At 32.5% G+C, this 14,816-nt stretch overlaps 1 protein-coding gene across 10 annotated transcripts in view; it reads right to left on the bottom strand.

Moving 5' to 3' along the window:
- Positions 1-14,816, bottom strand: part of Ccdc88a (coiled-coil and HOOK domain protein 88A) — a 144,289-nt gene that overhangs the window by 47,750 nt on the left and 81,723 nt on the right. For 9 of the 10 annotated variants that reach the window (XM_004867264.4, XM_021246335.2, XM_021246327.2 and 6 more), the window contains exons 13-18: positions 13,758-13,942; positions 12,611-12,748; positions 9,399-10,469; positions 7,636-7,763; positions 4,380-4,521; positions 467-631 (exon numbers count right to left, since the gene is read on the bottom strand). In XM_004867264.4, the coding sequence (XP_004867321.1) occupies positions 467-631; positions 4,380-4,521; positions 7,636-7,763; positions 9,399-10,469; positions 12,611-12,748; positions 13,758-13,942 (1,829 nt within the window). The remainder of the gene's footprint in view (positions 1-466; positions 632-4,379; positions 4,522-7,635; positions 7,764-9,398; positions 10,470-12,610; positions 12,749-13,757; positions 13,943-14,816) is intronic. The other variant, XM_021246328.2, reaches the window with a different exon arrangement.

The raw sequence follows: 14,816 nt of genomic DNA, 5'->3' as shown, positions 1-14,816 counted from the left end.
AAGGGCAATAAAGTGGGAAGAGGGGTCTCTCCTCCGCCTCTCTTTCCTTTTTCTTTTCCTCAGAGGTTGTGTTTTTCTTTCATCCTCTCCCCTCCTCTCAGGTACTGTTCGACTAGTGACGGCTGGCACCGTCACAGTTCTATTTCCAAAATGAAACTGACAAAGCTTACTGATGGACTTATGTACGGCTGAAAGAAAAGTTTAGTAAGTTATTAAATCCTTAGTCTTGGGACCAGGGATTTAGCTCAGTAGTGCCACACCTGCCTCACAAGCGGAAGGTCCTGAATTCAACCCCCAGTACCGGGGGAAAAAAAATCTTTAGTCTTTTTTGATACTATAAATCAGTCGCTAAAGTTTTACAGAAATAATACCAGGTAAGTTATCTAATTCTCCTAAGATAAATATATTCAATGATCTTTTATTTCTAAAATACTATGTTCCTACTAAAAATATGAGAAATACTTACATTTCTTTCTACTTCAATTAATCTGTCTTTAACTTTTAGAAGCTCTCTAGTCGTTTCTTGACTTTCTCTTTCCCATTTGTTATCTTCACCAGATACTGGAGGAGAGCTCTGCACCATCCTTTCCTCATCTTGTCTCTGCTTGAGAGCTTCATAATTTTTTTTCACCTAAAATTTTATTTAAAATATTTTATTGGAAAGAAAGAAATCAGTTATATTTCTCACAATTAATGTGACTGCATTGGTTTGGTGAGTATGACACTTTTATTTTAAAGTGTGATAAACAGTATGTGTGATTATCATTATCATCACAATTTAAATTTTTAAAACAGTCCCTTCCTCTTAGAAATATTAAATATATTGTTTCTGTGGCATATGCTCCTACAATATATCATATAATTTCAAATCCTTTTGTTTGTGATGAAAATGGCCTTCAAGAATAGATTAACTGGGCATGCTGCCACATGTCTATAATCACATCTACCTAAAAGGCTGAGACAGAAGGAATGTGCAGGTTTAAGACCAGCCTGAGCAATTTAGTTAAACCCTGTCTGAAAATAAAAATAAAAAAGGCTGCAGATGTAGCTCAGTGGTAAAATGCTAGGTTATGAAGTGTGAGACACTGGGTTTATACCCCAGTACCACACATATACATAAAAGTATAGCTCAACATGTAATCTTATGTGTATGCACGTCTGAGCATATTGCAAAGCTTTATCCACGTATTCAGTGCTTGAGTTTTTTTTTCTATTACTATGTTGTCCTCCATTATGTGGATATACCAGAATTTTGAGTATTCAATTACCATTTGATGGTCAATGAGTTATTCCTAGTTTTTTAAATAAAATGACAAACCAAGGTATTATAAAAACTCAATTTGCTAGGCTGGGTCCGGGGGTGCATGCCTGAAATCCCAGCACTTGGGAGGCTGAGTCAGGAGATTACACCAAGTTTGAGGCCAACCTGGGCTACATAGTGAGTTCAAGGCCAGCCTAAACTACATAGCAAAACCTTGTCTCGCAAACAAACAACTCAAACCTCATTTATGTTTTCATTTTTTTGGAACAAACAGAACTGTCATTTTACAGTCGAACTTTATAAGAAACTGTCATATTGTTGTTTTTTTTTTTCTTTCTCTTGTTTTTGTACTGGGGATTGAACTCAGGACCTTCACACTGAGCTACACATCTAGCCCTTTTTGAGACAGGATCTTGCCATTAAGTGGCCCAGGCTGGGGTCAAACCTGTAATGCTCCACAGTGCTGGGATTGTAGGGGTGGGCCACCATGCTCAGTATATACTACTACTTTCTAAATTAGTTATACCAGCCTACATTCTCCCACTAGTAAGTATAATAGTTCCAGTTGGTTTAGAGTCTCACCAACATTTGATCAATATTTCCATATAAATTTTAGACTTAGTGTGTTTATATATTAACTTTGTTGGGATTTTGATTACGGTTATGTTTAATCAACATATTTATTTGGGGAGATCTACCTTTTAACAGTATTCCAATTCATGAACAGAATAGGATATTCTTTTTTTTTTTTTTTTTTGGTACCAGAGATTGAACTCGGGTCCTTCTGCTTGTGCAGCAGGCAGCGAAACCACTGAGTTAAATCCCCAGCCCAAAGTTTTTAAAATTTGTAGTAGAGTTCTTACACATATTTCCTTAATTTCATTCTTAGGTAGTTCATGTTACTTTATGGTATTATGAATGGAGGTTTTCTTTTAACTTATACTTTACAACTTTTCACTGGTAAATTCACTTTAGCTATACAAAGTTTTCTGTAAATTCTTTGGGCTTTTTTGTGAATATAATCATGTCAGTGTAAATAAAGACTTTATTTCTTCCTTTCAAATCTGTATGCCTTTTCTTTTTCTTAATCCACTGAGTAAAACCAACAGTCCAGCATTCAACAGAAACAGTGAAAGCAATAGCTTTGGTTTCTTCCTGATCAGAAAGTAATTAATTTTTCACCATCAAGGATGATTACTGTAGGTATTAATAAAAACTCTTTACTTGGTTGAACAAGTTCTTTTTACTTGTTGAGCTTGGTATTAAACCATCTAACTCTAATTATGGCTTTGTCTTTGTCCATACAGTTCTATCAATATTTGTTTCATGTATTTTGAAGTTGTTATTATGTGTAAACATTTAATCTTATTTTATCTTTATGTTAAAATGACTCCTTTATAACTGAAATGAACCCCTCAGCCCAGGTACTTATTTCGTGCTCTAAAATTTACTTTGGCTTCTATTAATATAGCCATGATAGCATTCTTTTGATTAGTGTTAGAATTATCATTTTTCATCAAAGTTTTATAGGCAGCACATAGGCGGGCCTTGCCCTTTTGGCTAAAAAACATTATGGAATTTTAAATCTATACTTTCAGACATAAAACCTAACATATACCAACCCATACCCACATTTATTTTCTGGCTGAGTAGCTTTATGGAGTTGATTTTTATTTGTAACTCACAGATATACTTAATTTGGAAAAAGTTTCAAGACATAAAGCAAATGAATAAAATGTAGCACCAAGACTTACTTTACTTTTTGCATACTCATTTATGTTAACTAATCAAAGTTCTACAACTTATTCTATAACAATGTATGTTCCAAGGCAAAGTATGTGACAAATACCAGTAATGATGGTATGGGCAAATGGTCAACAAAACTTTTTCTCTTTTTGCATAAGAAATACAACTTTATTTAACTGTTTCTCTAGAAACCTTATAGTAAATCTGGAACCTTATGTTTCTAGGCAATATCAGTCCTAGGAAAAATGAACCCAATCAGTAAATTGTATTTAGACTGGAAGAACTATTAATACCCAACGGAAAGTCTTATCATCTCTAAATTCTGGATGAAGCAACTTTTATGATTGGTATGTGCAAAATGGGAGATCTTTGTGTATGTGTGTGAGAGAGAGACAGGGTTTTTCTGTTAGTCCAGGCTGGCCTTGAACTCACAGTGATCCCTCTGCCTCAGCCTCCCAAGTGCTGGGATTACAGGCATGTGCCACCACACCTGACTGCATTGGAAATCTTAATAAAATCTATGCCTTTGGAGTTGCTAGAGTTAATGACTGCTGTTAAGCATGAAGTCACAAAGCCAGGGCAACTCCCTTTTACACCCACTGTAAATCTCATCTCATATCTGAAGCATTACTTGGTGGGAAGGTCTCAGACAGCTATGTGAAAAGACACACATCACACAGCCCTGTTATCTACTTGTATTTCCTCTAGTGTTCAGAGTAGTTTTAAATGTGGCCTATAGTAATCTGTCTAAATTGTTTTGTTGAACTTAAGACCACTCCTGGGGCAGTGCAGAGATCATAAATGAACAATAAACCAAAACAAGACTGTTTCATTGGCTAACCCTGTGGAATGGGCAAATCTCAAATACTTCAATTACTCAGGGAAAACAGGCTCATTTCACTAAATAATTCCATGTGTATCACAAGAAAACAGGCTTAGAAAAGACCTCACACTTATGAGGACTTATTTTACACCATAAATATGATTTTCTTCTACTTGATATCTTCACAGTAACATATTTGCCTATCAAAATTTTATCTGGCTTCTCAATGAGAAGAGTGCCAAAGTGAAGTGTCTATCACATTGTTTACTCAGTGAAACAAGTCTGCCTCTCTCCCATCCCACCACTATAATTCTAATATGTAACCAACTGCATGAGGGACATTACATGCACAAATTAGGACTGAATAAATTATACCATATAATCTCTATATTAATCATACATCAAAGATTTGTTTAGGAATGCTCTCCAATTTATGAAAATGGAAGAAATAGAATAGTAAATGATGTTTCTGTTTTTATTTTCTACTTTACACAGTTGTGTCCAAATATTTATAAAATAAATAACATTCTTTCCCATTAAATCACTTACTGTTTTAAGTTCTTGGCGCAACTGCTGGTTATAATTTGTGGATTCTTCTAATCGAGCTTCTAAAGCAGCAATTTTTTCTTCTTTTATTTCAAGGGACTTCTTAAGAGTGGATTCTAATTTTGATTCCAAAAGTTTATACCTACTATTCAAATACAAAAGTAATATAGTTCATCACTGGAGGCTAGAAAATAATTTTTAAATATAATTATGACTCTAAAAATTGATGGCATAAATAAGCCTTATAAAAGTCTTTTTGTTTTAAGAGACAAATTAAACTAACTTCCTTTTACTGCATGAATCCCTCTTTAAAAAAGTATTCCTGGTCATGAAGCAACAATAACAACAACAAATCAATGACTGAACAGAGCTCCAGAATACATCCTAGACTGTCAAAAGTAACAATTTATGCTCAAAAAAAGGAATTTGGAAGATTTAACTCCAAAATATTCCTTTTTATTTTATAAGATTAAAATCAGTCTTATAAAGTGGATGGATCTGTCATGTCATCAAAGCATTTGCATGTTATTAATATTTAAGTACAGTATTTATACATAGGCCAAAGAACAGTTAAGAATTAAAACCTATTGAAGGCTGTCTTTAGTATACAGAGTAGTTATATCAAAAAAGGGTAATGATATGCCCATGATATAGGATGGCAAGAGGGAGAAAGATGCAACTGTCAATATTCTAGTTACTCTTTTTGAAATGATGGAATATGTGTTATTGGATAACATTTTTAACAAAAAGGATGAGACATGAACATAATTTGAGTGTACTAAAAACCAAAGACTATGATTAATCCATTTCTTATACCTAAGGATCATGAAGACAAAACCAAATATAAACTTAAAAGTATATGTAAGACATTTTATCATATTCTTTTACAGAAATTTGTATGTATATATATTTCTGCTTAGTCAGATTTTAAGTACACTGAATAAAGAGAATAAATCTCATTGTGTTGGTACTGGCTTGAGTCAACAAATATTTTTAATGTATTTATTAAGTCCTATTTTGGATATGTTAAAATGTGATATCTAGGTTGCTTCTGGACTATCCTGACAGTAATGCAGAATAAGCAGAGAAAAGTAAAATCTTGGGTGAGATGATGGCTAGGAATGCTCAACACACAAAATGAATGGCTAAACGACTAAAAAGAAAACCCAGGAAAGAACTATACTCAAAAAGAAGACATAGGCTAAATAGAGTGATCATATCTATTTACAACTCTACCACCAAACTTATTTTCATGCATTTTAATATCCATTTATACATTCAACTCCACAACTAGCCTATATATTCCTTTATGACAAAATAACTTAATAACAGCTGTATTTTCAAAGGAAATCAGAAAGAGTAAAAATAAGAAAAATTTAAAAAAGAGATGACTATAAAAGGAATTACAGATATCATCTAAGATTGATATACATAAATTACAAGACAGAAAAAGTGGAAGATTAAAAGAACTGATGTTTGTGAACCTTTCTTTGTGACATAAAAGCTTACACACTAAGAAAGAAGCTGGTTTAGTGGCCTAAGACACTTCTTTCCTATTTCCCTAAATCTAATCATAGTTATCATTTGCTCTCAATCCCATCTTCATGTCCAGTGCTTTCATTATATAAATAGGTATAGAATGGTGCACCATATCATGCCTTACATCTTTCATATCTCTGTAAAAACTGTATATCATGCTTTATGTTTTTATACAAGTGTTTCTGTCTGCATGAAATGCCCTTTGCTGCTGTTTTAAGTTGAAATTTTCTGTCAATCTTTAATGCTTCAGCTGAAGCATTATTGGTTTTTTGGTGCTTAATGATCAACAGACAGCAAGGGCTCAGTTAACACTAGCTAAATGTATGAATTAGTTTGGGAAGAGGTGGCAAAAAAATAAACCACTCAGACCTAGATTAATAAATCTACATCAGAGTCAATCAGAGCAATTGCATGGTTTTCTTTTGTCAACATGCAGTACCTAACAGGTAATCTAAAAGAAGTGGTGCACAGTCAGTATCTACATGAAAAGACAGTCAATTAAAATGGCACTTGAACTTTCTGATTCAAGCAAATATTTTCTCATGAAATATTTGAAGTATTAAGTCAACAATAGTTGTCTGACCTCAACTGAATGTTAGAATGAATGCCTAAAATTACTTCAATTATTGCACAATTGACCTTTTAAGCATAACTTATTTTTAATATTTTTAAAAGTACATTAGCAAATGCCAAATAATAAGCATTAGTTTATCCTAGTTTGTTTTTTTGAGACAGGGTTTATGTAGTCCAAGCTGGCCTTGAACTCACTATGTAATCCAGGCTGCCCTTGAACTTGCAACAATCCTCCTGCCTCAGTCTCCCAAATGCTGAGGCTGCATGTACGTGCCACCACTCCTGGCCTAATTTGTATATATTGTTCTATATACATTAATATGGAATATAAGTATCATAACAATAATAATTGGTACGTAATAAAACAAATTATAAAAGTTCCAATGAACTAAAATCTAGTCTATATAAAATAATATTCTCTTTTTTTTTGGTACTGGGGATCAAACTCGGGACCTTGTGCTTGCAAGGCCGGTGCCAGAACCACTGAGCTAAATCCCTGGCCCTAAAATAATATTCTTAACAACAGAGAACTTCTATTCTAGCTGGAATTAAGTGGACCAATGGATGCTAAGCAGTATACTACCTTAAAATCAGATTAAACCTAGTTGATAGACTAATTATCACGAAAGTATAGAAATATTACTTAAATCTATATTAATCATTTTTAAATTAATGGGTATATAAGGTAATTTTTATCTTGTTTGTAAAGCCTGTTTTCCACATCATTTTTATCTTTTACTTCTCAGTATATCTTCCCTTGTTTCATATTTTTTCTCCATTTCTTTGAAGTTCATATTTTGACAAAATAAAGTACTGAGGCATTTAAGCACATGATTCGAGTGAAAAATAACTTGCTTAATTGAGTATTTTATGAGAGGGAGGTTGGTTGTTGATACTTTATTCTATTTTCATTATAGCCTCTGATCTTCCACTGAATGGTGACATCCTGTTTTATAATTGTATTTATATGGTAACAATTTTTGCTTTTTTATATACATGACAGAGTTGTCTGTATTGATTTTTCTTATAGAACTTCCTCTAAGGGAAGAATTGTTCCTGTAGCTAGTACATCAGTGTTTTCTCCAGATAGCACAAGAAAGAACTTGAGCAAAATAATAATTTCAATTGTTTGCCAAATAGTACTCACCTGTCATCAGTACTCTGCTCATCATGTAAGAGTCTCTCTTTATTTAAACCTATCTTCTCAAGCTCATGAGTTAATTTTTCAAGATCATTGTTCATTTGTTGAGTCTTCAATTTTTCACTCACCAAATCCTTATTTTAAAAGGAATGCACAATTCACTTAAGTGTCAAGAACATAAAAATCTAAGAAAGTCAGCCAAGATTCTAATTGCTATCACCCAGGAATATATATAATTTGAACCAGGAATGAAATAGATGTTGTCAATCAATATTTCTATTATCATTAAAAAGTAATTAAACAATGAAGTTACAGCAAAGGTGAAACAATTACTTCTTTCTGTTCTTGTGCTAATACTTTTTAACCCTAATGTTAAAAACTAAAAGGGAAGGGCCGGGGATTTAGCTCAGTGGCACTGTGCCTGCCTCGCAAGCACAAGGTCCTAAATTCAATCCCTGGTACCAAACAACAACAACAACACAAACTAAAAGGGAGAAGCTCTTATGAATATTCATGTTAGGTTTGAAAACTGTTAATGAGAAAATAAAAACCCACATATCCACTGAGTCTTTAATAATGAGCAGAAACTTTAATACATATTTCTTACTACGAAAGTACGTTGTATACAACACTTCCTGTCACAGGTTCCTTTCTTCAGGTGGAAAAGCTAAAATACTGATTTCAAGAACTACATGTTCTTAGAGTTCAGGGACAAGGAACCTGTTCATGTCTGCAAGACTAGAGAACAACAGAAAGAAAGCAAGAAGGTATCGTCATTGGCTTTTTAGCAGAAATGCAAACTGTCCAATGTAACTGTCAGCCAAAATGAATGCTTTTTTCCCCCCACTGAACTTAAAAGGTTATCAGATGCTGCAGTGCATTATCAAAAAAGCCAAACATGCTATCTTCTTATCTACACCAATCATGTTTTACAAGATATATTACCAATTTGGTCTTATAAATATCTCAGAATTTTAAAAAATATTTTAGGCAGGGTCTCACTTTCGTCCAAGCTGGCCTTAAACTCATTTGTAGCCCAGGCTGGCTTGGAATTCTCAGAGATCTTTCTGTCTCAGCCTCCTGAGTGCTGGGATTACAGACAGGGACTACAGTACTGGGTTCAGAATTATTCTTAATACACAGATCCATCAACTATCAGTTGTTCAGTATTGACCTTTAAATTGAAATTGATTTGCATTCTTTTGCTTCTTAAAATTCATGAGGTTCTAGAATCTGAAAGATTTGGGTTTGAATCTAGAAATTCAACTCTGCTGTTTATTTGCTGTGCAATCAATCCTCAATGATTCTGAAACTGTTTTCTAATATGAAAAAATGGAGATAATACCAAAAAGGACTGGTAAAAATTATATAAATATATGTAAGTTCAACTTATATGCAATTCCTTAGCAAAATACTTGGCACACAGCACTCAATAAATAGTAGCTATAGTGCCTTCTATTATATTTAGCATTCAGTAAAAGTGTTTCAGATATTTTATTTACTTCAAAATTAAAGTTTAAAATTCTAATGTAATTTACTAATCAGCTACTCCAAAGAAACATTACTACAAATCTTTAAAAATATAATTTATATTTTATAAACTCTTACTTACAACTATACTACTTGTTACTACAAATCTTGTAATTTTTAAGAGTAATAAAAATAGGAAACTTGGAAGTTCTTTTTACTGATGGTTCCAATAAAACTTAAGAGAAATCTGGGTTAAAATATAAATAAAATCTGCCTTAAATTTAAATAAATATATTTACCTCACGTAATGTAACCAAAGTTTTTATATCAATAGTTGCTCTTTTCACAAGTTCCTTATTTTCTTTCTCTAATTCTTTCAGACGAACACAAGATTCTTTATATATACCAATTTCTTTGAATAGGGTTTTGTTTTCTTTTTCCAAATTTCCAATCTTCACATTATTTTCTTCTAATGTAGTATCTTTTATTTCTGCTTGTTGTCGTAGTCTCTTATTTTCCTTCTCCAACTGCTTCTTATCCTTTTCTAGTTGTGATGTCTCTTGCTCTAATGATTTATTTTCTTTTTCCAATTGTTCTAGTCTTTTGCTAGATATTTTTAATTCTTCTAGGTTTTTCTGCAATGTTTGATTTTCCATTTCTAAGTCTTGTAGTTCACTTTCTAATTGCTGTATTTTTTTATTGCTATTTTCCAGAGCTTTCTGTAGCCTTTGATTTTCTGTGTCTAATCCCTGGTAGCTAACTTCCAAGCGCTCTGTTTTCTTGAAAGATGCTTTCATGAGCTCCAAACCTTTTTTAAGTTGCTCTTTTTCACTTTCTAGTTCCTTGTTTTCTAGCTGTAGCTGAGCCATTTTCATGCTTGCACACTTCAACGATTCCACATTCCTTCGCAGTTCTAAGTTTTCCTCATCAAGTTGGGAATTCTCTTTTTCTAGTGATTCTAACTGAAAAGTAAGGTTTTTAAAGCTATCCAATGTTTTTTTAAATTTTCTATTTTCTCTTTCTAGCTCTGAATTTTCTTGTTCTAGGGCCTCTATTTTTTCACAAGTAATTTTTAAATTAGTTATCTTTTTCTGTAACAATTCATTTTCCTTTTCAAGATGATGTAACTCATTTTCAAGTTCTTCTGCTCGTTCTCCTTTTTCTTTATAATGTTCCAATTCTTTTCTAATTTGTCTTTTCTCAAATTCAATCTTGCTCAGTTTGCTACTTGTTTCTTTGATTGACTCATGTAGAATTTTGTTTTCTTTTTCAATGTCTTTCACCCTTGCTTCAGCACTTATTTGAGAGCGCTGTCTCAAGGAAGACACTGTTTGATTCAGATGTTCATTTTCCTGTTCCAATATTTTAATCTAATTTAAAAAATAAAGAAGAAAAATTTAAACTAGATGAGCAAAAGCTAAGTATTTCAAATTACATAGTTTTTACCTTCCAAAAATGAATAGAAAGAGAACATAAAGGAGTGCTAGAAAGTATGTTTTACTTTTAATTTGACAAATATTTACTGAAAGACCGCTGTATATATGTACTGTTGGCTCACTACAGTCCATGTCTTTAAGTTAGTTCACAATTTAAAGGGATGGTTAAGAGACATGTATTTACTGTTGATCAAAATGGTCTTTAGATTTCTAATTAACATGGTTTAAATTCATATATAAATATAGATGAAATACATATACATAACTCCTTGAAGACATAAGGTTATACTTTCACCAAATAATTTATTTTTCTTGTTTTGAGACAGGGTCTCCCTATGTAGCCCAGGCTGGCCTTGACCTTAATGATCCTCCTGCCTCAGCCTCCCAAGTGCTGGAATAATTGAGTGTCACTACACCAGTTAAAAATTTTTATAATATCTACACAAGTAGGTTCTCAGTAAATGTGTGCATGCGTGTGTGTAAGTATATTCATTCCTAAAAAGTAATGTTAATTAGATACTTCTTTGTGATACATTTGATAACACATTCATTCAATCTAAAGCATGGCCTAATAGTAGAAACATGTAAAAATACAGATTCATACTTGGCTCTAGAATTCTTGTTCTGTACTTTAGAGAAATCTGAATTATTAATGGTAATCTGAGGACTAGGGAAAATATAAAACAAATTTAAAAAGAAAATTTTTTTTTTGGTACTGGGGATCAAACTCAGGACCTTGCGCTTGCGAGGTAGGCAGTGGAACCACTGAGCTAAATCCCCAGCCCAAAAAAGAAATTCCAAAATGGCAAGTCACTCAATCCATTCAGTTCTCACTTTCCTCAAATATAAGAATGATCAACAAAGAGTTGAAAGTAAATCTGATAGTATCTAAAATGTCTGCTGCCACCATACTTCTCCCTCTTTAGTTGGGTACAACTGCAGTTCTCTCCAATTCTACTGCGGAAGGACTTTAAAATCAGAAGTCCTGTTCTGCAGATACTTCTTAAAAGTATAGGTACTGCAAAATTTTATCCTAGATTATTATTAAACATACTGGCAATTAAAAACTATCTGTCTCTCCAACTTTTCAAAAATATATTGGATAGAAAACAAGGTACAATGATATAGTAGCTCCTCCTTATCAATGAGAATATATCCCAAGATCCCCAGTGGATGTCTAAAATGAATTGTACTGAACCATGCATGTAGTCCTGTTTTTTCCTCTACATACCTACAATAAAGTTTGATTTACAGATTAGGTACAAGAAAAGATTATTATAAACCTCAGCAAACTTAGCATATTTTTTCTTTTCTTATTCAGCCAAGAACTTTCACCTTTTCAATTATTTTTTGGTACCGGGGATCGAACTCAGGACCTTGTGCTTGCAAGGCAGGAGGCGGCACCACCGGCATAATTTTTTTTTCACCTTTTCACTTTTAACAGAAGCACTTAATGGCTTTTCTTTTCTTGGTTTTGTTTTTTGTTTGTTTTGTTTTTTGGGTCTTTTTGAGACAAGGTCTCACTGTGTAGTTCAGGCTGGCCTTGAACTCATGGCAATCCTCCTGGCTCAGCCTCCTGAGTGCTAGGATTATAAGCATGCACCACCACACCCGGTTCTTTGACATATCTGAATTATTATCACTACTCTTAAAATTTGGAACCACACAGAGTATGCACTGTGACACTATGACAGTTGATCAGATAAGAACGGTAAGTGACAGGGAAGTATATACAGCATGAATACTCTAGAAAGGATGATTCACATCCTGGGCAGGACAGAACAGGTCAGGAGATTTCATCACACCACTTGGGAAGGCACACAATTTAAAATTTACAAACGGTTTATTTCTAATTTTCCACTGAAACTTTTTGGGATGTGGGTATGTATAACTAGAACTGCAGAAACCAAAACTGTAGATACTATGTAGGAACTACTGTTTTTACTTTAAAGTCTAAAGAATTCTAAGATTTTTTTTTAATGTTATATGAATATTTTGTTTGCATATACTTTAAGATAACTTTTGTTAATAAATTTTAAAATATGTTCTTTGCTTAAGTAAGAAATTTTATGAACCTGTCTCTCTGAATTTTCTCTAAGTGTTTCAATTGTTTTTTCAAGATGTGCTTTCTCCTTCATTAGATCCTTGCTTAAATTCTGACAATTCTGAAGACTTTGCTTTTCTTGAATAATCTCATTTTCAAGAATTTCAACCTAGAGAAAATTAAATCACAAAACAACATATTAAGTATTTTGCAACACAGGAAACATGCCAAAACAAAAGATAATCATTAAATAAAGGATAGGAGGCAATTTCAGTATCCAAATGGTAAAATTTAAGAATTTAGTATAAAAATTAGGTGCCACTGCATGCTAATTTTAGTAGCTGTATGATGAAATATGTAGACATGATTTTTTTCTTATCCTCTGCATATTTTAGGGCAAATTTCTATTTCTAAACACAAAGACAAATCTAAATGAATAAATGATAATGATACACTACTATATGAGGACTACACAAATCTTACTGAAAGATTCTTTTAGACTAAGTGGATTTATTTATTTATTTATTTTGGTACTGGAGATCAAACTCGGGACCTTGCACTTGCAAGGCAGGCGGCAGAACCACTGAGCTAAATCCCCGGCCCTAAGTGGATTTATAATGTAAAATTTTAATTACAGTCACGGAATTTTAGTGAACAAGAGGAAGGAAAAGAATATAAAAAGCATGAAGGAAAAGATGAGAAACTGTGGTATTAAATGAGGAAGCAAGAAGAGACTTGGTTTAAAATAAGAGGAAAAGAATAAGGCTACAGAAAAGCTGAATAAAATTGCAACAAACACTTGTATTTTAAATTTAAATTTATTTTGCTTGATGTATTTTAAAGATGTAATGTTAGTGGTTAATAAGTATGGACTATCAATTACAAACTAGAAATATGCCTAGCCATTGATGATATTACTATATAACATATTCAAATTAGGTAATTTAAAAAATCTAGAAAAGACGTTATCATTTGGCTCTGGAATGTTCCCAAAAACTTCATATATTAAATGCACATTTATTTTTCACTCTTAATGTATCTTTAATATAAAGTCTCAACTTACGGAAATTTAATATAGGTTTCAACTCATGGAAATTTTTACATATACATAGAGTAGATATGCTAATTATTCACATATATTTTAATATTATAAGAGGAAACATTACATTTTTGTTTACCTTTTTACTTAGGCTTTGATTTTCTTTTTCAAGTTTTAGGATTTTGGAAGTATTGCCTTCTGCAGAATCCATAGTACTTCGAAGCTCTTCTACAGTTTTTGTCAAACTCTGGTTCTCCATCTCCAACTTCAACAATCTACTTGATGTCAGTTCATTCACCTCATGGCCCAAGGATTTTTGTGGTGCTATAATATTGAAAATATGCCATTAGTAAGACTGTTTACTCTTTACTATTTAAAATATTTGCGTGTTGGGGCTGGGGATTTAGCTCAGTGGTTCTGCTGCCTGCCTCGCAAGTGCAAGGTCCTGAGTTCGATCACCCGTACCAAAAATAAATAAATAAATAAATAAATAAATAAATAAATAAATAAATATTTGAGTGTTAATATTAATTCACACCTCATCTTTATAAAAAATTAGCATTATATAAGTAGACATAATTTTAAGGAAACAAAAATTAAGAATTTTTAATATACAGAATTTAGCCTGAACAGAAGAGTTCCAGTTTTAGTATTTCATGAGAGATTAGCTACATTAATTAGCTACATTATACTCAACCAATCTTACATTACTTTTAAAAATTTAGGTACTACCTTGTAATCCCACAGGGTTATTGTGTGACTCAAGAAATATGAAGCATATCCTATGCCAAACCATCAAAAATTAAAAATCAGACTGAGGAACAATCCTAATATGGCTTGGAAAGAATCAAAACAGTACATACTGGTCATTTAATTGAAAATAAAAAACTGATCCTAAGCTTAAGTGCAAAGAGGAGTATCTACTCTATTTTGCCAGGAGAAAGCATTCTGTAAGTAGATTTTAGAATTACATTTTTAAAAATAACAAAAACTTGGTGTCTACTTCTGTAAATGCTTTACAGTGAACCAAAATAGTTATTTTTATAACCTTATAATAGCAGACTTCTTAAATATTTGGATGATGTAAAAGTACTAGGATAGGCAGAGGAACAAAGATCACTTGAGTAGTCTATGTAACATCGCAAAACCCCATCTTTTACAAAATGTATTTTAAAATGAAATACACAGAATTCATTCT

This window comes from Heterocephalus glaber, unplaced genomic scaffold (genome assembly GCF_053883595.1).
Source record: "Heterocephalus glaber isolate CG9 unplaced genomic scaffold, H.glaber_assembly_v1.0 deba00001457, whole genome shotgun sequence".
Classification (NCBI taxonomy): Eukaryota; Metazoa; Chordata; class Mammalia; order Rodentia; family Bathyergidae; genus Heterocephalus; species Heterocephalus glaber.
Note: the sequence above shows the minus strand (reverse complement) of the source record. Positions and strands in the feature narration are given on the sequence as shown.